At 42.2% G+C, this 22,039-nt stretch overlaps 1 protein-coding gene across 1 annotated transcript in view; it reads left to right on the top strand.

Moving 5' to 3' along the window:
- LOC134640792 (sorting nexin-19-like) overlaps positions 1-19,735 on the top strand; it is a 50,094-nt gene extending 30,359 nt beyond the window's left edge. The window contains exons 12-14 of the mRNA XM_063492719.1: positions 9,744-9,928; positions 10,047-10,134; positions 15,454-19,735. Of these exons, the coding sequence (XP_063348789.1) occupies positions 9,744-9,928; positions 10,047-10,134; positions 15,454-15,577 (397 nt within the window). The 3' untranslated portion in view covers positions 15,578-19,735. The remainder of the gene's footprint in view (positions 1-9,743; positions 9,929-10,046; positions 10,135-15,453) is intronic.
- Positions 19,736-22,039: the final 2,304 nt, after the last annotated feature.

Genomic DNA, 22,039 nt, shown 5'->3' with positions numbered 1-22,039 from the left:
ATCAAACTGTTAGTGGTGTTGTAATAAAGTGGAAGTGATTAGAAACTGCAGCAACTCGGCCTCAAATTCGGTCGGCCAAAATCACAGCGTCGGGTCAGTGGATTTTGTTTCCACAGTCTTTCTGCAGACTCGATTGCTACAGACCTCCAAACTTCATGTGGCCTTCAGATTAGCTCAAGAGCAGTGCCTAGACAGCTTCATCGAATGGGTTTCCATGGGCGAGCAGCTGCATCCAAGTCTTATGTCACCAAGTGCAATGCAAAACAAAAAGCAGTGGAGTCAAGCACGCAGTGTGGAGACATGTTCTTTACACCAACGAATCACACTTCTCTGTCTAGTGGTGTGATTGACGAGTCTGGGTTTGGTGTTTGCCAGGAGAACAGTGCTTGTCTGACTGCACTGTGCCAAATGTAAAGTTTGGTGGAGGGGGGATTATGGTGCGGGTTTGTTTTCAGGAGTTGGGCTCAGCAACTTCCGGTCAAAGGAACTCTTAATGCTTCAGCATACCAAGATGTTTTGGACAGTTTCATGTGCAGTGATGATCATGAAGCGTGTTATATACCTTAGGGCAGCAAGGTAAATGGGTCTAATTTAGCTAAGGTAGTGGGGCAGGCAGATCGATGGATGGCATCACCGTAATCCAACTGAGATAAAAACGAGCTTAATACAAGTCGCTTACAGGACGCAACGGAGAAACGTAATTTTAATCTATTCAAAAAATGTACATTTGAGCTTTGTTATCAAGTATGATGTTTAAAGTCGAGATCCCTATCAAATACCAGGATATTTGTATGAGTCAGCAACCTGTATGGTATCACCTTCCAGAGTTTCGATGTTCGGAGCTTCAGACAACATAACGTTGGTTTTGCCAGCATTCAGGACTAATGAAGAGCAATCTGACAAAATCAGTCTGTTTGTGTATACTTCACCCAGAGAAGGCGCTGGGAGTATAGAACCGTATCATCTGCATACGTACGGTAGGAAGAGAATTTGAGCTGCTCACAAATGTTATTATATAAAAACATGGATCAGCGAGTTTGGTGTGGAAGAACTTGAGTGGCTTGCACACAGTCCTGACATCAACCTGATCGAACGCTTTTGGGACGAATTAGAGCAAAGACTGCACGCCAGCGTTCTCATCACACATCAGTGTCTGATCTTCCAAAAGCATGGCCAAAAATCCCATAAACACACTCAAACCTTGTAGAACGGGTGGGGAAATGTAGTGTCAGGCATACCTGCCACTGTTGTCAAGTCCTGTGATCTGGTTGTGTGTTTCAAACTCTTCACCAACACCAGCTACACAAGTTGCAGAATTTTAGTTTATTACCCAACAATAGTTGTGTGTCAGCTTGGGTTCTGCCAGTGGTCAGTGACACTGGGGACAGAAGATCGTCAAAGTGGATTACAGTGATAGTCGGCTTTCTCTGTGCCATCCTCCTAAATTCTGACGTTGGTCCAACCATAGTGTTAGCTCAGAGACAGACTGGCGACCTGTCCTCAGTGTCCCCATCTCTCAGTTCATAACGCTCATTTTTTGTTCACCTTCTATAACCAGGTTATCAGACTGTTAGTGGGAAGTGAAAACATGAATTGGGAATGAGTTTATGTAAATCATATTTCATATAAAATTAAAAGAACACTTTTGGTTCAAGATGTTTGCCTCACATTTGATGTCGTTGCAAAACAGCCCGGACCACTGGCATGTCGATAGTGTTGTGCAACTCAGTGGTGGTATGAGCAGCAAAATAGTTGTATGTGTTTGTCTTGTTTAGTATCTCATGTTTCCATGTGTTTAGCTCTGAAAAGAAGTCTAGGCTTTTATGAGAACTGTACTTTAGCCTGCAGCTAAGACATGTGGAGCTAATTTAAGATAACAGCTTTGTCTCTGTGAGTGCTGATGCACTCACTGCGACCACAGACATTTAAATTGTGTCTATTTGGTATTACTGACTCCACATCCTGTCTGTGGTAATCCACGAGTCTGTCCTGTGTAAATCCTGACAAGTTTGTCTTTAATGCTCCAGAGTTTAGAGGGACGCCGGCTCAAACGATGACTGATGCTTCGTCTCACTGTGAGATTAGACGGTCTGTATGTAGGAGCAGCTCTCACGCCTTTGTACAGTCTTTGTTCACATTCGATTTCAGTGCCTGACATAAAAGCAAAATAAAACATTAAGACTATATTAAATAAGTCAAACCTCATGTGATGTTAGTGCCTTTAATTTTAGGGTCACGAGAACCTTTGGAGTCATTCCTGTGCTCCCACCAATTTCCAGCACAAAACAGGAAACTGAAAAACATGTTTACCAACTCTGTGCTCTTAATGGTCTGTTGAGTAAGCTAAAAACCCCCAGTCCATTCACAGAGAGAGATTTGTTCTTACTTTCTACTCTGATCACTCACACTGCTCTGCGCCTCGTTCTTACAAACACTTTTTTCAAACACATTCACACCAGTGGATGCATCAGACTGGAGCAGCCAGGCATCAAACCACCAACCTTCTGATTAATAGATGACCCGCTCTGCCTCCTACACTGCAGCTGGCCGAGTCCCTTATTACTGTCATAACTTGAATTTGCCACAGTGATTGTCCAACAGTCGAGCCGGAGACTCTGAGCTGGCGTGTGTGCTGGACTGAGCGGTATCATTTTGTAGGTACGAGTGTTAAAGTAGGGATCTTCTTGTTCTTGTTGTGCGTGCTTTTATTGCACGTTTGCAGGACGGCCACGATTGTAATAAAATTCACGGCTTGGCCTCGACAGTCTGTTGCCAGTTATTCTTTCCTAGCACTTCAAACATTGTCACGTCATTATATTGATCGTATTTGATTAGCAGGCTGGAAACTTGGAATATTTTATGCAGGTCATCTGCAACGTGTCTGAAGTTAAAATTGGCTTCTGGACCTAACGCTGCCAGCAGCTTCATTCAAACTACAGTGTGATGCCAACTAGGACACTATGTTTTTTAAGTTTCAGAGTTACACACTTCACCATTTTTACTTGCCCTCATTTGGGCAAAGGTCCTCTGAGACCTGTCCTACAGTCTGCGTATAGAAAACGTCTTTCTTTATTTGTTAAGAAATAAGGACAGCCCTGTTATTGTTTTTATGCTGTTTAATGTTTGTTTAATGCTCTTTGCCTGAGAAGGAACACATGTTCATAAATCACTGTATTATGTAGACACTGTGTGGGATCCAGTTTAAGGATGTTTGGTTCAAAACTTCATGCGTGGGTAATAATTTCTTACTGTGAGGCGACAGTGCTGATCTCTGCAGCACCGTGCTGTCTGATGGAATTACTGCAGTTTTAATATTACCAGCCTAGATGTTTGCTTATTGTCTAATTATTAAGTAGTCACATCCTGTATAAAGTTTTGGAAAACATGCATCACCACATCCCAAAAGGTTGATTCTGTTCATGTGGACGTAGCGATGGAGGAGGAGGCCTGAGGGTACATCTGTCACCATCACTCTCTGTGAATGGTACTCATGGTTATTGATCAGGGGTCATGACAGTTTGCATATTAATGAAGTTTCAGTCATTGTGTAAATGTCCTGTTTGTTGGAAACCTGCAGTCAGCTGAGACTGAAGAGGTCACCTGATGATGACGCTGGAAGATGAACAGAATCAGCCTTTTACGATTATTCACCTGCATTATTATTCAACGTGCATCACCACAGTAATAATGTAGTAGTAATACAGGATTGTAGTGACTGACTCTCAATTTAAATTAAAGCTTGAAAGAGTAAAATAAAAATGTCACAGCAGCTGTGACAGAACTTGAGTTGAGAGACAAACTCCGGCTCTTTCGTCCCGTCTCCCTTCCCTCAGACCCAGAACATGGCCGGCCCTCCCTGAGTCTGTTCTTCTTTCTTACTGTCACTAAGTGCTCGCTCACAGAGAATCATTTGATTGTTGGGGTTGAGACAGCTGTCTTTGTGATTTGGTGCTATATAAATACAATTCTACTTCATGGTTTATAGAAATAACAATTCTTAATTAGGTGAGCTCAAAGTTGGAAAGATGTAAATATGGATCCTTGTAACGCTCGACTACAAAACTGAAACTGTGTCAGAGAACTGAAAATTAGTTTCAGCTTCATCAAATATTAGTTGTAGCTATTATCTGTGTTTTGGACAAATTAGACATGCTAACCTAAACCAAGCCAACACACACTCATTAAATACCAATATGTCTTTAAAATTAGGTCTGAAAAGTAGTGTACTGAGGTCTGAGAAGAAGCTGCCCCTCAGCCTCTGCTGCCAGCCTGCACACGAGTCATTCATTATCTCTTTCACTTGTCAAAATTAACATCGGCTTGTCCTCACTCATACGGCTCAGCTCTGTTTGCTTTTCCAGTCTAGCTGTCGGTTAGACTGGGCTGTGTTCCAGTAAGGACGTGGTGTAAGCGATTGTGTTTGTGTTGTTGCAGTGTCTGTGGAAAGTGAACTCCCCCTTCACTCTGGCTGGAGGAAGCTTACCAAATGCATCATTGTTAAAACTAAACAAATCCTTGTCACTGTCCATTTCTGTAGCTTCATGTATCTGTGAGGCCCTAACCTCATACAAGTACAAGCAGGAGGCCGTGTGCGTGTTGTACTAACCTCAGTGCTGTTACAGCTGGGTGCTGTTAGCATGAACCGATTGCAGAGAAAAGAAAAGATTAGATGTTTGAACACAAAGTCATTTTACTGCCTTTACTATCTGATGCTCAGTTTTCAAAAGCACTGAAAAAAATCAACATGTGGATTTTTTTCTTTGGAGCTATTTCCCTAAAGACAACAGCTGCTACATAGAGTGCTGTATTATTACTTACAACCATGCACCTCTACATACATTACCCCATTGATGAAGGTGTACTTCAAAGTCTCATACACAAAGAGGTCAGAAGTCTCACACCTGTTTGCTGTGTTACTCAGAGAGTTTAACATCCTCAGTTTCTTCAGTTTTATAGCTCTGCCAGTAAATGTCTTCTCTGTGTTTATTCTTCTGTCATTTCAGTTAAAATCACTGTAATGTGTCAGCTGTATTAGCTCCAGCATGGTTTGCTCAGTTCAGTTTGAAGTACACAAAGAAGCTGAACACTACAGCATAGTAACAGGTAAACTTACAGGATGCAGTGATGTGTGTGCTACAGTAAACACTGCAGTTCACGTTCAGTCAGAATTTAGTTTCTTTTTTGTTCTAGAAAATGGACAAAAGTTATAAACCATAGTAGATCAGAAGGTAAGATTTTAGATAAATCTGAAACTGGAAAAAGAGACACATTTTATTTGCTGCATCTCTGCTTCAAAGTCTGGAAGAATTTGAGCACAATTTAAACAGCTGAACTTTCTTTGGTGGAGTGAGGTCACAGAAACATGAGAACCAGCCATGTTTCAAGCTTGATGCTGGTTTGTAAAAAGAACAGAAAAAGTCAGTTTGCCTCGACCAGCAAGCAATTCAAACTAAATTTTTATATGAGGATACAGTTTATTCTTACCTCAAACTTCAGACAGCACGAGCTATAAAACGCTGTTTCTGTGGAGATCCTGTAATGGGCTCCAAAGCTCCACGACAGGAGAGTAAAAGCTTTACCCGACTGCTTCCATTTATGTGGAGTCTGTCAGTCCAAAGCTCCAAACTGTTACTGTAAAATGTGTTATATTGCTGTAGCTCGTCCACTTTAGCATGGCAGGCCCTTAAAGGAGTGATAAATACATTTCTCCTACAAGTCCAGTAACCACAGCACTGAAGCATGAAATCATGGCATGAATTACACGCTTCAGGGTGTTCCTGTATTTATCTGTCAGGAACTGTAGTACTTCCCCTTTGCATTCATAAGTGTGATTTATTCTAGTTGTGCCTTAATTATGTGAATATCAGTGTTCGCTTGCTGAGCTTTAACCAGCCTCAAGAAAAGTTCATTGCTGTTATTGGGGACTAGGCTAAGCTTACATTACCTGTGTTGAATTTTGCACTGTAAGTTGATAGCTATTATTCTAAGTGTTCACTGGATTCCAAGTGTTTCAAATAAATTCACATTTTTCAACAACCAAACCTTTTCAGCCAAATGCTGGTAACTGAAAGCATCTGCAGCCACAGTTTTGCAAAGCTTCACAGAGGAGAAAAGCCTCTCTGTGGGGATGTCCATGACTTCCAGATTTCAGCCAGCTATTCTCAAAATGTATTAAAACAGACAATTTGACACTGATAGATGTTGATTATGTTCGACTTGTGTATAAAGAATATAAAATATCTCTGTCACCCCCTGGTGGTGGCGGTGGGAGGGGATGTTCCTCGAGCCTCAGGTCCCCTGCCAGAGGCCTGGGAGTTTGAGGGTTCGGAGCATCATCTCTTCCTAGGATTATAGTCTTCTGGACAAAGCCTGGAATCTGCTGGAGCCAGCTGTCCGGTTTTGGGGTCACAGCTCCCAATGCTCTATTACCACTTTGGACTTTGCCTCCCACATCTGCTCCAGTTGTTCCTTCACCCCCTGGTACTTCTTTTGTGTGCTCCTTCTTGCTGATGTTACTGTCTGCTGGGAATGACACATCTATTCGAACTATCGTCCACCACTGTGTCTGGCTGGTTGGCCAGCAGGACAAGTCCCACAGGACCTCAGCCCTGTTGTTCTCATCCACTTTTGGTGGCGTCTCCCATCAGAACTTGGAGACCTCTAATCCATATGGTACACTCTCCTGTACACTATCCTAGTCTCTTGTGCCTCTCAGTGTATACTGTAACAGCTTTCATCAGTTTATCTTGCTACTATGTGCTGTTTAAACTCAAGAGGCTTTATACAGTCTGCAGCCTGGGTGCTGTCAGCTGTGATGGACTCCAGCCTCTGTAGATCTGGTGCTTAGGCTCTGTGCTGTCCCTCTAACCAGCCTTTTCTGCCCACTGGTAGCATATATGACTCAGTGGTGAATTAGATTAAATGCTTTGGTTTGTTTCTGTGAATTAAAGTTCTTCACTCTTAGAAACACTGAAACAACATATTTCCTAAAATACCAAAAGATATTTTACTTATTTATTTGCACTTTTAGCATTTTTGTTTGAAACTTGATGGCCTGTCAAAGTTAACTAAAGTTCTTACAGACGTAACTTGAGTCTTGTTGGAAGCTTTTTTTTCCTTTACAGTTATTCGTGAGATGTTTTTTGGTGGCTTCAAACAGCGAGACATTAGAATGAGTAAATCATTGTAAACCAGAAGTGATGCCTGGCACAGCGTCCATCCGTTGTTTCTCTGTGCTGCTCTGCACTGTGGTAATTTGGGCCTCATTCCTGTTTTCTTTTCTTCCACAGCTCTGAGGTTCAGAATAAATGTTGCATAACAGCGTCTGTATGGATAAACATTTCGTTCCCTGGAATTCTTAGTAGTAACTGAAATGCAATTTAAGAAGGACTTTGTCATTAAACCTCAGCTATCCAACACAGCACATGGACATTCAGTGGCATACGCCCTACGCTGTGATGTTGTGTTTAGCTTTTTACTTTGGCTTTAAATAACCTCTCCATCGAGTCTGGGTGGTGACTGATGGTGTTTCCACTCCTCTGATGGTAAATCCTGGTCTTAAAGAGGTCAGGTCAGAATGAAAGAGGTCAGAATCTTCCAGCTAAACGCAGCCTATTGAATCTAATCATCACAAGACCTTAAATTCAGCAGTAATGTGAAAGGCTTTAGGGAAATGGGATCAGTTTGAGACCTGTCAGTGCAAGACTATGCCAGGCTATTCTGATGACCTTAAGAGCTTCAAATCTGCGTGGGAATGCAATTAGGCATTGGTTATATTTAAAAGGATTGGCTGGTTGGAGGACATGATCTTCAGCATTAGAGAGGTCAGGCATGAAGACGAGGTCACAAAACATTGAACTGATGAAGTCAGGAGGTTAACCAACTGTTGGTATTTGGCCTTGAAATTAGATGCATGTTTATGTAGTTGGGGCAAATGTTAAAAATCATCATTGATATATTAATCTGGGATTTGGGATACCACAGTGGTACAGTCACAGCAACAAAGTTCTGGACTTTTACCATCTGAGGGTTATTTCTGATTCTAAGTGGCTCCAAAGGTGTGAATGTAAAGGGCTGGCCCTGAGATTGGCAACCTGTCCGGAGTCATATCATTGTTTGTTATCACCTGTGGGACAATGTGGAAAATGTAAAAGTAATTAAAGCTCCTTAAAAAAAACCCCAAAAAACCAAGCCTACATTTCCAGCTGTCCTGGTTCCACGTGCACTACCAGTCAAAGGTTTGGACACAGCTTCTCATTTAACGGTTTTTCTTGATTTCATGACTCTTTGCATTGTAGATTCTCACTGAAGGCATCAAAACTATAAATGAACACATGTGGAAGTATGTAGTAAACACAAAAGTGTGAAACAACTCAAAACATGTTTGATATTTTAGATTCTTCGTAATATCCGCCCTCTGCTTTGATTCCTGCTTTGCTCACTCTCGGCGTTCTCTCCATGAACTTCATGAGGTCGTCTCCTGAAATGGTTTCCAACAGTCTTGAAGGAGTTCAGAGATGCTGAGCGTTTGTTGGTCCTTTTGCCTTCACTCTGCGCTCCATCTCATCCCAAACCATCTCCACTGGGTTCAGGTCAGGTGACTGTGGAGGCCAGGCCTCCATCACTCTCCTTCTTGGTCACAGAGCCCTCACACAGCCTGGAGGTGTGTTTGGGGTCATTGTGCTGTTGGAAAATAAATGATGGGATGGCATGTTGCTGCAGGATGCTGTGGTGGCCATGCTGGTTCAGTGTGCCTTCAGTTTGGAATAAATCACCAACTGTGAAACCAGCAAAGCCCCCCCACACCATCACACCTCCTCCTCCATGCTTCACAGTGGGAACCATGCATGTAGAGACCATCGTTCACCTTTTCTGCACAAAGACACGGCAGGTGGAACCAAAGATCTCAGATTTGGACCCATCAGACCAAAGCACAGATGGTCTAATATCCACTCCTTGTGTTTCTTGGCCCAAACAAATCTCTTCTGCTTGTTGCTTTTCCTTAGTCGCGGTTTCTCAGCAGCTATTTGACCATAAAGGCCTGATTCACGCAGTCTCCTCTGAACATGTAGAGATGTGTCTGCTACTGGAGCCCTGTGTGGCATCTATCTGGGCTCTAATCTGAGCTGCTGTTAACGATATCTGAGGCTGGTGACTCGGATGAATGTATCCTCAGCAGCAGAGGGGACTCTTGCACTTCCTTTCCTGGGGCGTCCTCATGTGAGACAGTTTCATCGTAGTCTTGATGGTTTTGCGACTGCACTTGGGGACACATTCAACGTTTTAGCAATTTTCCGACTGACTGACCTTCAGTTCTTAAAGTAATGATGGACTGTTGTTTCTCTTTATTTAGCTGTTTGGTTCTTGCCATAATATGAATTCTAACAGTTGTCAAACACGGCTGTCAGCTGTGCACCAACCTGACTGCAGCACAACACAACTGATGGTCCCAACCCCATTAATACATAACGCCATATATCTTGCTTCATATATTTGATGTCTTCAGTTTGTATCTACAATGTAGAAAGTAGTAACAATAAAGAAAAACCATTAGATGAGGTGTATGCAAACCTTTGACTGGTAGTGTACTTTAATCACTGAGAGGCAGCAGATAGCGGACGTGCGTTTGCAAACCTGTATGTTGCACCAGTTCAGAACCAACACACTAACATGGGGACAGTGAATGCTGTCACACTGTTTCTATTAACTGAAAGCTCTTTGTGTTCTATTTTTATTCATTTCAGATGGCTTGATGTGAGTGTGTCCAACCTCACATGTACCAGGTACTGGGTGGTGTACCTGCAGGTCATCCAGGAGGCTGTGTGGCCCGGTGGAGTTTTGCCAACTGCCCTGGTGTTTGAACGCAGCCAGCAGCAAAAGGATGACACCAAACAACAAGCTTTACGCTGTCTGATGAGACTCTTACCAGGTACGTCTCATGCTCGTTATGGCGCGATCCTTGAGTCGACGTCATTCCTGTTACAGTATTTGCTCTTATTCAGTCAGTTTGAGTTGTTTTTACATCTCAATCTTTTTTCTGTGTCTAGATCTGGTGTCAGATGTGTTGGGCTCAGAGAAGTACAGACTCAGCTGGCAGACTGTTCTGGACTCTTTTCAGGACCCCCACATCAACAGGTCAATATACCCACTTTGTGCCCTTTAGGTAGCGAGCCTGTCTGCTGTCAGATGCACGAGGATGTTTTGTCATTTGCACCTCTTCTTCTCAGAAATGATTTTTCATAAACACATCATCATAAAATTATACAAAATATGGTTCTTACATCAGATTTTGCTTCCTGTTGTCATGCTCAGTTTTTATTTGATTTCCATAATTAATAAACAAAATGATCTAGTATCTGTCTTCTGTGGGACGCCATAGGAACTAATGGTAGAATCAGCACAACCTGTAACAGCTCCGTTTGTTTGAATTCGAGCGTCCACAGTTTTCAAGATATAACTTTTGTCTGAAGGTAGATACCAGTAACAGCTGGAGGTGATTTCATTTTGGTGAAAATCAGAAACTTTAGAGTGGAGTAAAAAAGAGTTTGCCCCCGTTGCTGATTTTAGATTTCCACAGCGCTGTGAAATACGCATTCCAGTTATCACAATCGCGTGATTGCAGTTGTTGCTGCCAAGAGTGACCCAACCAGGGAATCACTTTTTGTCTTCACCTTCACAGCATTATACTCAGCCTTGGAGGGCATGGTCAGCTAAGTGTTTGACCTTCACTCTTACTCCACAAGGTTAAAGTTCATATTGAAAAATAATTTCAAGTAAACATATCCAGTATAAAATATCATGTGAAAGGTTGTGGAGAGATCAGTACAATACTACAATACCTTTTTTTTTTTAATGCAGTGCCATACGATGTCTCAATGTTGTCATAAAGTTTTGTCAAATCACACACTGCATATCTCAAAATCACAAGTTTTTACAGCGTGTAGAAGCCACAGACTTTAGCCAGTTTTGTTTCATTCTGGTTAATCGGCAGCATGTTGTGATAAAGACTTCATAAAACAAGTTTTAGTCTAGCCCTCGCCCTTCAGGGCCAATTCCAGTTTCCAACAATGGCGGCAGCTACTTAGTCTTAATATTACTCTTATTATTCTTTCTGGGTCACAAAATAAACTTTTAACATATTTTCAGGTGAGAATGTAGCTGTGTAAACTTTGAATATCTGCTTAGTTTATCAACACATCACATTTGCAAAGCGCTCCGACGTTTTCATAGACATCTGTTACCCACCAGCTCTATAGCCGACCGGGAGGTCAAGGGTCACTAGAGCTGATGAGAACAGCGAGCTCTCTGCACATCGATTTCTGACCCCCCGTGTTCTTTGGCTACTCAGGTTAAACATGATATATAAGTCACTGAGATAACTTAAAAATGTTACTGTTTGGCTTTTTTCAGTGTTTTATTTGTTCCTGAGTAAATCGGTTTGGCTGAGATTAAAGTTCTAGTTTTCACACAGCTGAATAAACGTCAAGCAGAAAACTGATTAAACAGAAGTGTGAGACGGTCGAGAGTTTACTCCACTGTGCTGTTATATTTTAGATAGCAAGGAGCAGACGGCCGAGTTTATTAAACTCCACTGAGACAATCTGCAAATTTCATTAAAAGTTTAATAAACTATCATCTTGTCTTTATTTTTAGTGAGCACCTTAAACACTTCCAGCTGTAAGCTAATGATAGAGCAGATGCTGCTGGTGCAATCAGCTGTATCTGATTAGTCGACTATCAGAATAATAATTTGTGGCAGCCGTAGTGTGTACTGTTTCTAACAAAGCCATATCTCCACACTGACTCTTCTTTTATATGTCACCAAACCAACTGGCATATCTGTAAATGAAGATTATATAACCTTGACTGGGTTAGCTTTACTCACTGTAGGTGGTAACTAGCTGATCTTGTCCCCTTCCAGATCATTTATTGTTCCACAGTCAGAACAGTGACCTTTCAGTTTTGGTGTGGAATCAGTGGACCTTTAAACTGAAAGCTGATATTTTTAGCCCCCAGTATGAATGCTGTTTATGAGCCTGCAGGGAGCGGTCTCATAAACAGCATTCATACTGGAAGGTATCTGGACATGTCGGGGAAATCATCCAAATTTAAATCAGGTATATTGTTTTATTGTTATGGGAAGACCCCTGGGACTTTTATGCACATGTCTGATATTATTAACTTCTGCTGCTTGCAGACATTTGAGACTTTGCTGTAATTTGATTCACTTACACCACTCGTGCCTGTTAGTGTTGCCATTTAGTTGAATTTTTAAAATTCTGAAGTACAAATAGAAATGGACAAACAGTAAGTGTGACATACTAGTTAACACCGCTTTTAGTCTTTAGCAAACTAGCAGCATGAGATTGAGGTGTGATGACCTTACACAATATTTTCAGATTGATTACCAGGAAACGTTAAAACCTTCACTTTTTTCAGCTGCCAGCAGGTTTGACAGTTGGACGTGTCTCAGTGCTGTAGCAGACATTTCTCTAGTCCTGCCAAAAACCTCAGAAACTGACATTTTATCCAGTTTGTAGTTATTGGCATTCTGATACTTCAAGCTGAGATGATGTACTTTGTAAATATATTGTGTGCTAAATGTGGCTATGCTAGCATTGTTATGATAGGATGCTTATGATAACATTTATCTCAAAGCACTGCTGTGTCAAAGTAAGTCAGAGCGAGTGATAGATACTCATTTTTATTTTGAAAAGCGAGCGTCAGTCACACAGAGACCAGTCACCAAAAATGTGTATTCACAAACTGGTTGCAATTTTTTTTTTTGTTTGTTTGGTAATGAAAGTAAATTCATAATTAGATTTAATCGTTTTTGGGCTTTTTTGCTGCTGATAAAGTCCAGAGAGATTTTGAATCGGAGAGAAGAAGAAAATTCCAGTAATACCCAAAACTAATCTGACAAAATCAAAACATTTTCTTTTCTTTTAAAAGTGTATTATTGTTTATTTATATTTTTGCAGCAGTAAGAGTCTATAAACCCTAATAAACTCACCCGCACCTCCACACAACCTGGTGGGAAGGAGGCGTCGACACTGTAAGAGCAGGCTTCAGCCTGCCTGCTGCCTGGTGTGCCTGCTGGCATGTACTGGCTGTCACACAGACCTGGGTTTGGCAGAGAAGAGGAACAGCAGACTAAGACAGCCATGATGTAATCTGGTCCATAAGTTTTTATAAACAACAGAAAGAAAGAGAGCAGCTGACAACAGAAAGCTCCTGATTCTGCCTGAGTACGCTCTGATGCACACGGTTTGCCAGAGACAAACAGGTGTATCTGATCAAGTGGGCAATGAGTGTACGTGCTCGGTTGCACACAGACACAGAGGCAGGCTCACCTGGAGTGATACTGTACAGTTTACTGTAGGTCGAAAAGGGTTTACAGATGTCAAAAACAAACGGTGCAAAGAAGCAGTCACGTCCACATCATGTGATGTTTTTACCTCTTCAAAGGAGGTAAAAACTTTTATAGCTATTCTTTTTGTGTGTGTGTGTGTGTGTGTTTGTGTGCGTGCGTGTGCGTAAAATCTGGCTTTTTTGAAATACCATTATGCTCACAGGCAGTGTCTGTGTCTTTAATAGAGCAGTCACTTGAACGTATAATGTATGCAGGAGCACTTTAACTCTTTTAAAGATGACATTTGACAGCAACTCTAACAGGCATCTGAAGGGGGAACAGTTAAATATAATCAGTCCAAGCTTCTGGATAAATTGTTACAGTCTGAATCTTAATGTGGACTTTGAACTTGTCCCGCTTTGCCCAGCAGCACTGCTTTGCTTCCTCATTTGTTTATTGTTGTTTATTTCTGTGGTGCATTCACATAATTCTTTAATTATCTGCATCCAGCTGTTTACTATCATTTCCAAACATTGTGCCACAGGTTCATTGGAACTGACACCGCACCTGCAGTGTTTTTGGGTAAAGGACGTTCTGTTAAAGAGACGTTTTAGTCAGGCTGCTCGTGGATTGGATTGAACCACAAGTGAAGAAGTGTCCACCACAGTGTGTTACCATGAGGTCTTAGACCACTGCAAGGAGTTAGTTGTGTGAGGAAAACAAGGAAATGTGGCATGCTTTTTGTTAAGGTATGTTAAGATTGCACAAACTATACCGAAAACCCATCACTACAATACTGTGTTGAGCTCCTTTCAAAAATATACTAATGTAACCTATTCTAGTCATAGCCATCGTTCTCCATCCATTATCTTAACTATATCCTATCATGGCTGTCACTGGGAAAGAGGCTGGAGGACACCTCAGACAGGCCGTCTGTTCAATGGTAGGGCTAAGACGGAGGCAGCACATCATGCCACCATATAAAGAAACTGCTAACAAACCAAGTAGTTAATATCCATCTGTCTGCAAAGGGTTACAAAGTCATTCCTAAGGCTTTGGGACTCCATCCAACTACGGGGCCGTTATCCACAAATGCAGAAAACCTGGAGCTTTCCCAGGAGTGGCTGGCCTACCAAAATGACTCCCAAGAGCACATATTGGGGTGGCTGTAGCTCAGGTGGTAGAGCAGGTCACCTACTAACTGGAAGGTTGGCGGTTCGATCCCATGCCAAATATCCTTGGGCAAGATACTAACCCCATGTGTATGAGGTAAGCACAGTTAGAAAAAAGTGAAGCTTGGGTGAATGAATTAGTTGTATAAGGCGCTCTGAGTGCTCAGTGTAGCTATATAAGACCAGTCCATTTACCATTTACATGACTCATCCAGGAGCTCACAAAAGAATCCAAATCTAAAGGACTGCAAGCCTTGCATATCTCAGTTCAAAATTCAACAATATGAAAGAGACTGGGAGAAAATAGAGAAAAATGCCAGAAAGCACCTCGATGACCTTGAACGTGACAAGAATATTCTGTGTGTGGACTGACGAGACAAATGTTGAATCTTGAATAATTAAACCAACACTGACGCTCCAGTGCATTTGGGCGGTGATGCACACAGGTGTGGAGTGGAGCTGAAGTGAAGTTAACTGAGTTGATGACAACACTGTTACCAAAAGTGCAACAAATTGTGTCGCACAAAGTTACAGAAGCATCATTATTAAGCTTTCTTACTCGTGCCACCTCATTTTAACCACAGTGTGCAGCTAGGTATGAAACTGTTGCAAACACTGACCCTGGTACGTTTCCTGCTTTTAGACCGATATCCTGTTGATGCTTCCCTAACAGAGATGTGATGAATCAGGATGTATCAGCGAATGTTGTTGTGTTTTGAACTGGAGAATGGATAAGCTGTCACACAGAGTGACATATGCTAAATGCTATAATAAGCTCAGATGCTGTATCCTAACACACTTTCACCAAAACAGCTTTCTAAATGAGTGTGTTAGTAAAGAGCAGTGTCTAATCACACAATACTAACACTTTAACAGGTTGATGACGCCAGCGGTTTCGTGTCACTGATTGTTGATGCTGTGTTCCCTCAGACACCTGGTGTACTGCATATTTGATCTGCTGCTGGAGTTCTTGGTTCCTGAAATACCTGAAGAAAACTTCCAAAGAAGCCTGCTGCAAACGCTCTGCAAGAACCCAGAGAAGCTACTGGCATGAGGAGACGCATGTAAACCCACCTTCTATCATCTTAGCTCGTCTCATCTACAACTCCCAGCAGTGTGACAGCAAGGCTGATATCATGTTCTGCACTGAGAGTGTGAGTGGGTGATTTTGGTCAAGCTGCGTCTCTGTCACCCCGACTCAGGTCGACTAAGATCTGTGTCTGATTATGTGTTGATGTAGCGACATATGATACGATGTTCTTGAACATGGTGTCCTGGACACACGCGCGCACACACACACACACACACACACACACACACACTACATTTGAAACAGATGTGATTACATGAGAGCACCTGGTGTGTGTTTGATCTCACAGTGCACTGTTCAGATCTAAACATGTGGTAAAGCCTCCTGTGATATCCACTTCCAGCCTCTTCCTGTCTGCTAAATACCCCAGATTTCATTAAACTCCCTTCAGATGGTCTTCACACCCTGCCCTTATTCCCCTCCACGGTCTTTTGGTAGAAAAGCTTAAGAAGCAGGATTGCTTCGTCCTTTTCCACTTAAGCCTCACAACACTCTCTCAGAGTCGCTGTATCAGCTCGTTTCTGACTCATCCTTCAGTATCGCTCCGGATCTGTACAGAGCCACACATGTGATTGTTACGTTATACATCTGGATACAGTCTAACCTCTAAGTGAGGTGAAGGGTTGGACAGATGATGTTTTACGTCACAGTCCTTTAACAGTTGATGCCTACATAACATAAGAAGAGTCGGCACAAAGACGGAAGGATGGAAGGAAGAAATGAAGGATGTAGGAAGTGTCTTGGCCTAGATCCATTTTAATGTCTTGCTTTAGTCTTTGCTTAAATTGCAGAGCTTGAATTACTAATTAACCAGTTTTCCTAAAGAGTTGATACAATATTTCATTACTCAACTTTTCCTTTGATCTATGTACGCTGATGACTGATGAGTTACCGCTGCATTGAGGCAACAGTTCTGCACTTGTTCCCAGCCTGTCAGCATAAATAGAACAAGCTGTTTGCTGGGGTCCATCGTACGTTCTGACAGTTGATTTTCCAAAACAGCAGAACGTCAGTAAATACTGACCACTGTGTATTTAAGGGTCATTCATTCTCTGGATAAGAATGTGCCGGCTTGTAGTCTTTATGTGTAGGGTGTCCAACGTTGCTTTGTGGAGTACAAGGTTGAGATCTGTCCAAAGTTTAATATCACCTCGGTGTCTGATGAGCATCCTCGCTGTGAGTGACTTCTTTATGTACTGTCACACTGAGCTATTTCAGGAAACCTTTCACAAACTGTGCACGTAGGTTTCTTTCTTTGTAACGACAAACTTTTCAGCTGTGATCAGTCCGTCCCTCGCACACACTGAGTTGATTCTTTTTAGGGATTATCAGTTTAGGTTGTCAACCACAGACTATATGTGGAAGATGGTCTTGATTAAAGTGAACCTTGAAAAAGAAAGCAGCACCTTAAACCTAAGCACATTAATAGCCAGCAGGTGTACGCTCCTCAGGTTGGCTTTAAAGACGTTTGTGAGAAAATGGTGTTTTGCTTTGTTCATCCTGATCACAACTTAATACTTAATAAGTGTGCAGTGTCCCCTGTTTTTGTAGTAAGTTGTGTCTGGTTTCAAAACGTGAAGTCTACATCCACCAAAACTACAGTCTGAGCATATTTAAAGTGTAGATACAGTTCATTATACTTCCTGGAGGTGTAACCATGTTTAGGAATGTTCATCAAATAACCTGCAGCAGCTCATCGTGCCTCTCACATCAGCTGGTTTCCATCCATAGCGACACAAGTTCTTTGAGAAGATCAGTGAATAAATGCTCTTTACTGTCATCATCTGTCACACAGATAATGGACCTGTGGAGGTTTCCTGTGCTGTCTGACTGCAGGTCCTAGTTGATGACACAGCTGATAGCACCTCTCACCTCTGTCATCTTCCACACAGATGCAGCTAGTTTTGTCTGTCGTGGAACAAAAATGACCCATCTTTGCACTTTGCCGTGTTTTACTTAGTGTCCCTAGTTTTTTGTGGAATGGGGCTGAATCAGTTACAGCGACTAAAAACCCAAACTGATCAACGGCAACATGAAACCCAACTAATGTTGTGCAGCTCCCCTCCCCACCACCGGAACAGCTGTGACTCATCAGGGATGTGGGAACTGGACCTGTGGAGGTTTCCTGTGGTGCCTGTGTGCAGGTATTTGGTCCTGTGGGTGTACTGCAGATATTCAGTCAGATCTGTGAAAGGTTGGAAGCTTGGCTCCGTGTTTAGTGTTGTCCTGCTGACAGAGTGCTTTAGCTGCTCTACATGATACCCATATGGATGCTGGGACCCACGGTTTCCCTACAGAACAGTGTACTGTACAAACCTCATCAGCTTATAGACTTCAGCAAGTTTCACATTTTTAATTTTCAGGGATTTTCTATTGTGCACTCTGCAAATGTTCATAAAGACGCGTCTTGAGCTAGTATATATGACCTTGTTGCAGACCTGCCTGATGACCATGAAGTGATGCTGGTAACCCTCCCATGAGAGCTGTAGCACATGGTCTGCAGTCACTTTGAACATGTTGTTGAAAGTTCTGGCACCTTTAACGGGCAGCCTTAGCGTCTCACGATCACATAGAAATATTACAGTTTCTCGAAGCGTCCTTATGAACAATGTTACAGCACTTCATTTGTTGTTACCCTCCCGTCTTATGTTGAGCACATCAAATGTGACTGAATCTGCACATTCGCCTTGTTACAAACTGAGATGTTGTTGTGTTTTGCACTCATGTCCTTGTGAAGTTGTATCAGTCTTGTCTTAACGTCCTGTCTTTCCTTTCTATGATATTAATGTGTCACTAGGTGTATTTATGAAATTATTTATCTGTGCCCATAAAATCGAGACAGATGTGCCAGTGACAGAGACGACAGGCCTGTGCTCTCAAGTGCTTTTATGTCTCTGTCCTGCCTTACAGTGTGAATCTGCAGTGGAGCCATGCCTCAGCACAGCTCTCTGTACTGAAACACTTTACAAGCTTTGTGTTTTTTAACTGTGTCAGACTCTGCTGAGTGCTGTGAAGGATGGAACAGCATATTATCTTCCTGCTGTTGCTGCAACCGTGACAAAACTGATCAGCGTAATTACAGATGCTCTTCTTTCTCATTGTATATGCTTTATCATAATGTTTTATTATGATTTTACTAAATCAATATGTCTCATCAAAACAAGCTCAAATAACATTTGATGTTAGCATGTTAGCCATTTTTAGGTAGTTAGCAGCTATTAGCGGTGTAACGTTTACAGCAGCTGGTCCAGCAAAAGAAAAGTGTGTTTCTCTAAGAATGAAGACGTGCTGTTCTACGTGGGAGTGATAGTAGAATATCTCACACATTAAACTGAGTAGATGTGCAGAGAAGTCCTGATGTCGGCCAGGCTACAGTGTTCCTCTAACCCCTGTAAGCTCTCAGCCTTTCACAGAAAGCATTTTCTCAAAGCTTACTGCCAGTTTTCTAAAATAAATAACTACACGCTGTGGGCTTTACATACATGATGGTAAATGAGACATGTTTCCCAATAATAAAAAGGTTTTAATATAAGAAGATATGGAGCCATGAGTGTCATGTGAAAAAATGAATTACCAGTCAGAGTCAATGCTGTAAATACTTTCACGACAAATCAGTGATGCTGAGTGACGCTAGGGAAACAGGAAGGTCCTAATATGGTCATCTGTGAGCACAGCAGCCAAATTCACTGCTGTTCAGAGCTTCAGTTCCTGAGGGAAGAAGATGGTTGGTTTGAAAGGTTTGTTTCATGCAGATGATCTGTGCTGTACCAAGGCCCAGTATGAGCTAAATATGGCTTATTTTAAACTGTGAATCATGCAAAGCTACTCTAATGGAGTCTGAGAAATACAACATGAAGCTGGAAACAAATAGGCCTGCTTTACTCAGTAGTAGATGTGAGACATTATCTTTGTATTGTGTTAATGCCAAAATATACAGCAAAGAGCCACATTTTTGTAAACCGCAGACACTAATGCATTATGTTAACCTGTCTGACTGCTCGGTTCCCCTCCTCGGTGTTTGTTGCCCATCTGCACCATGACTTGTGACCGTGTGCTTGTGCTGTCTTTGTAAACCTTCACATTTAAAAAACAAAAACAATAAAACCTGAGCTGTTAAATCTGCGACTGTTGTTCACACTCATTATTTTCTTGGACGCAGGTGGAGGTGACACTTTTTACAAGAGGCCTGTGAGCGTCGTCTTTTATGAGATTTTCTATTAAAATAGACGTTAACCGTCTCCCCAGAATTCTGCCTGCAGTTAAATATGTTTTCCATAGTGTCTTTATTCCCCCTGTTGTGTGGCCATTTTACTTTCTCTGTCCTGTAAGCACACTAGTCATTTCTAATAGCCCACAATAAAGATCATGGATGATTCTGATTCTTTTAAATCGGATTACTTTCAGTTAAATCTAATATCTCACTGCTCTTCTGTCCTCAGATACACAGTCACTGTCACACAGTCGCTAATCAACATCCACTTGGAGAAGTGAAAACTTTCCATTATTCCCAGCATTTCTAGGAATTCTGATCTACATTTGATTAAAGGTTTAACCTGAGAGCACATCCTTGGCAGATGTTCTGTGGAACGCCTAAGCAAACATTCCATAAAACACTGGGAATAATAAAATGTTTCATCATCATGCTTCCATGGAAACCGATGATAATACAGTTTCAGACTGGAATGAGCTGCTTTGAAAACAGGTGACATCAGCCACATAAAGGTGAAGGGGGCCTTGGACTGGAATTTGTGACGGCTGATGCCAAATGTTCCGGTTCAGTTGGTGTCGTGCAGTCGTGTCATTATGTGGTCTGTATCAGTATGGTGCTGTATGAGCAGACCGTGGCGGAAGAAGCTTCTCTGAACAGTCAGAGGAGCAGGACGTTAATAACATAGGACTGTACCATGTGAACACGAGGGGGGAACAGACCGCGGACACATGAAACACAAGCTTTAACATGCTGTCCTCTTAAGGCGACCAGAGAAAAGGTGCCATCATCATTTCTGTCATGCAGGCCGATTCAGATACTTTTTTACGTGCAGGTTCTGAAAGCAGCAGGCTGTAATTAGTCGAGTGTTTGCATCCCTCGTGAATATGATTTGAAATTCTTTTTTTAATCTAAAAATGAAAATGAAACGATTATCAAGATGAGTCCAAAGTGATTCTGTGTTATTTTTACATATTTTTGGTTGTAAGACAGAAAATCCTCCCACTGAACTTTGACCAACTGGATATTTGGAGCTTTTTATTTATTACTGACATTTACTGATGTTTGCATCTAACCGAGCAGTTTTTACCCAGACCGGCTAAACAAAGCGCGTGATGTAAATGCACCACAGATATAAAATGTCCCAGACAGAAATAGCTCTGTTGCACTGATAGATGTTATCGCTTCCTCTGATCGTACCACACGATCAAACATTAAACGCTCATAGTTTCGATAACAGAGTCCCAAAGAGCGCAGCAGTGCCAGTAACAGCCTCCGTTCCTGGAAGTCTATTCAGGGAGCTTCTCAGAGGTCTGTGGGGGCGGGGGACCCGCAGAGGAAGACTGACATCTATTAGGTTTGATTTCTTAAAATAGTTTCAGACGATTTTATGGCAGAACAGTTAATCTTGTGTCAGTGTCGTGCAACACTAAAACATTAACTGAAATCTACTACGGTAAGTTTGGCAGAACAGCAAAACAGCCTTTAAATGAAGTAATTCCCCCCAAATTCCATGAATTTTCCTAACTGGTCATCCAACACAAGCAGTCCAAGACAAATCCGACACGACTGAAAATTCCCTCCACACCGTGCGAGAGTCGTTCCCTGGATCATAGAAGGATTAATAAACATAAACAGGAGATTTCATGATTTTTCTTTTCAATTTGACATGTCATCATCTCACAATCCTTCCAAAACATCCTTGCATCCAGTTCCAAAGCGCCTCTAATGTTTATGGAAAACTGAAGATTGTAATGCAAATCTCGTCATATTTGATGTAATGTTAACAAAAACACTAAAATCATTGCATAACTTCTGTGGCAGAGGTAACTTTGTAGAGTGTCCACTTACAGAGACACACTCACATCCAAATCCATGTCTGGAATTCCCAACCAGAGAGGAATCAGCAGGTTTGACCCCTTGTTGCTGCGAGCCGCCGCCGCCGTACCGCCTTCTTCCAAACGCTCTTAATTAAATCGAGACACGGCCCGGTGCGGTGGGGGGATGGGTGGGCAGATTAGCGTCGTTTTTGGAGTAAAGTTGCGCTCACTCCGACAGCAGCGCTGACGCTCTGTGTGATCCTGCACAGGGTTTGGGTAGAGGCCATCGCACCCACATGACCAGACCACCTCGTAGAGTCTCTGTAGCAACTGCAGCCCCGGACACTGGAGGAGGCTGCAGGTTTGGAGCAGGTCGCAGGTTTCCATGACTACAGCCCA

This window comes from Pelmatolapia mariae, linkage group LG14, assembly GCF_036321145.2.
Source record: "Pelmatolapia mariae isolate MD_Pm_ZW linkage group LG14, Pm_UMD_F_2, whole genome shotgun sequence".
NCBI classification, from domain to species: domain Eukaryota; kingdom Metazoa; phylum Chordata; class Actinopteri; order Cichliformes; family Cichlidae; genus Pelmatolapia; species Pelmatolapia mariae.
The sequence above is the reverse complement of the archived record's forward strand: the minus strand, read 5'-3'. Positions and strand labels throughout refer to the sequence as shown.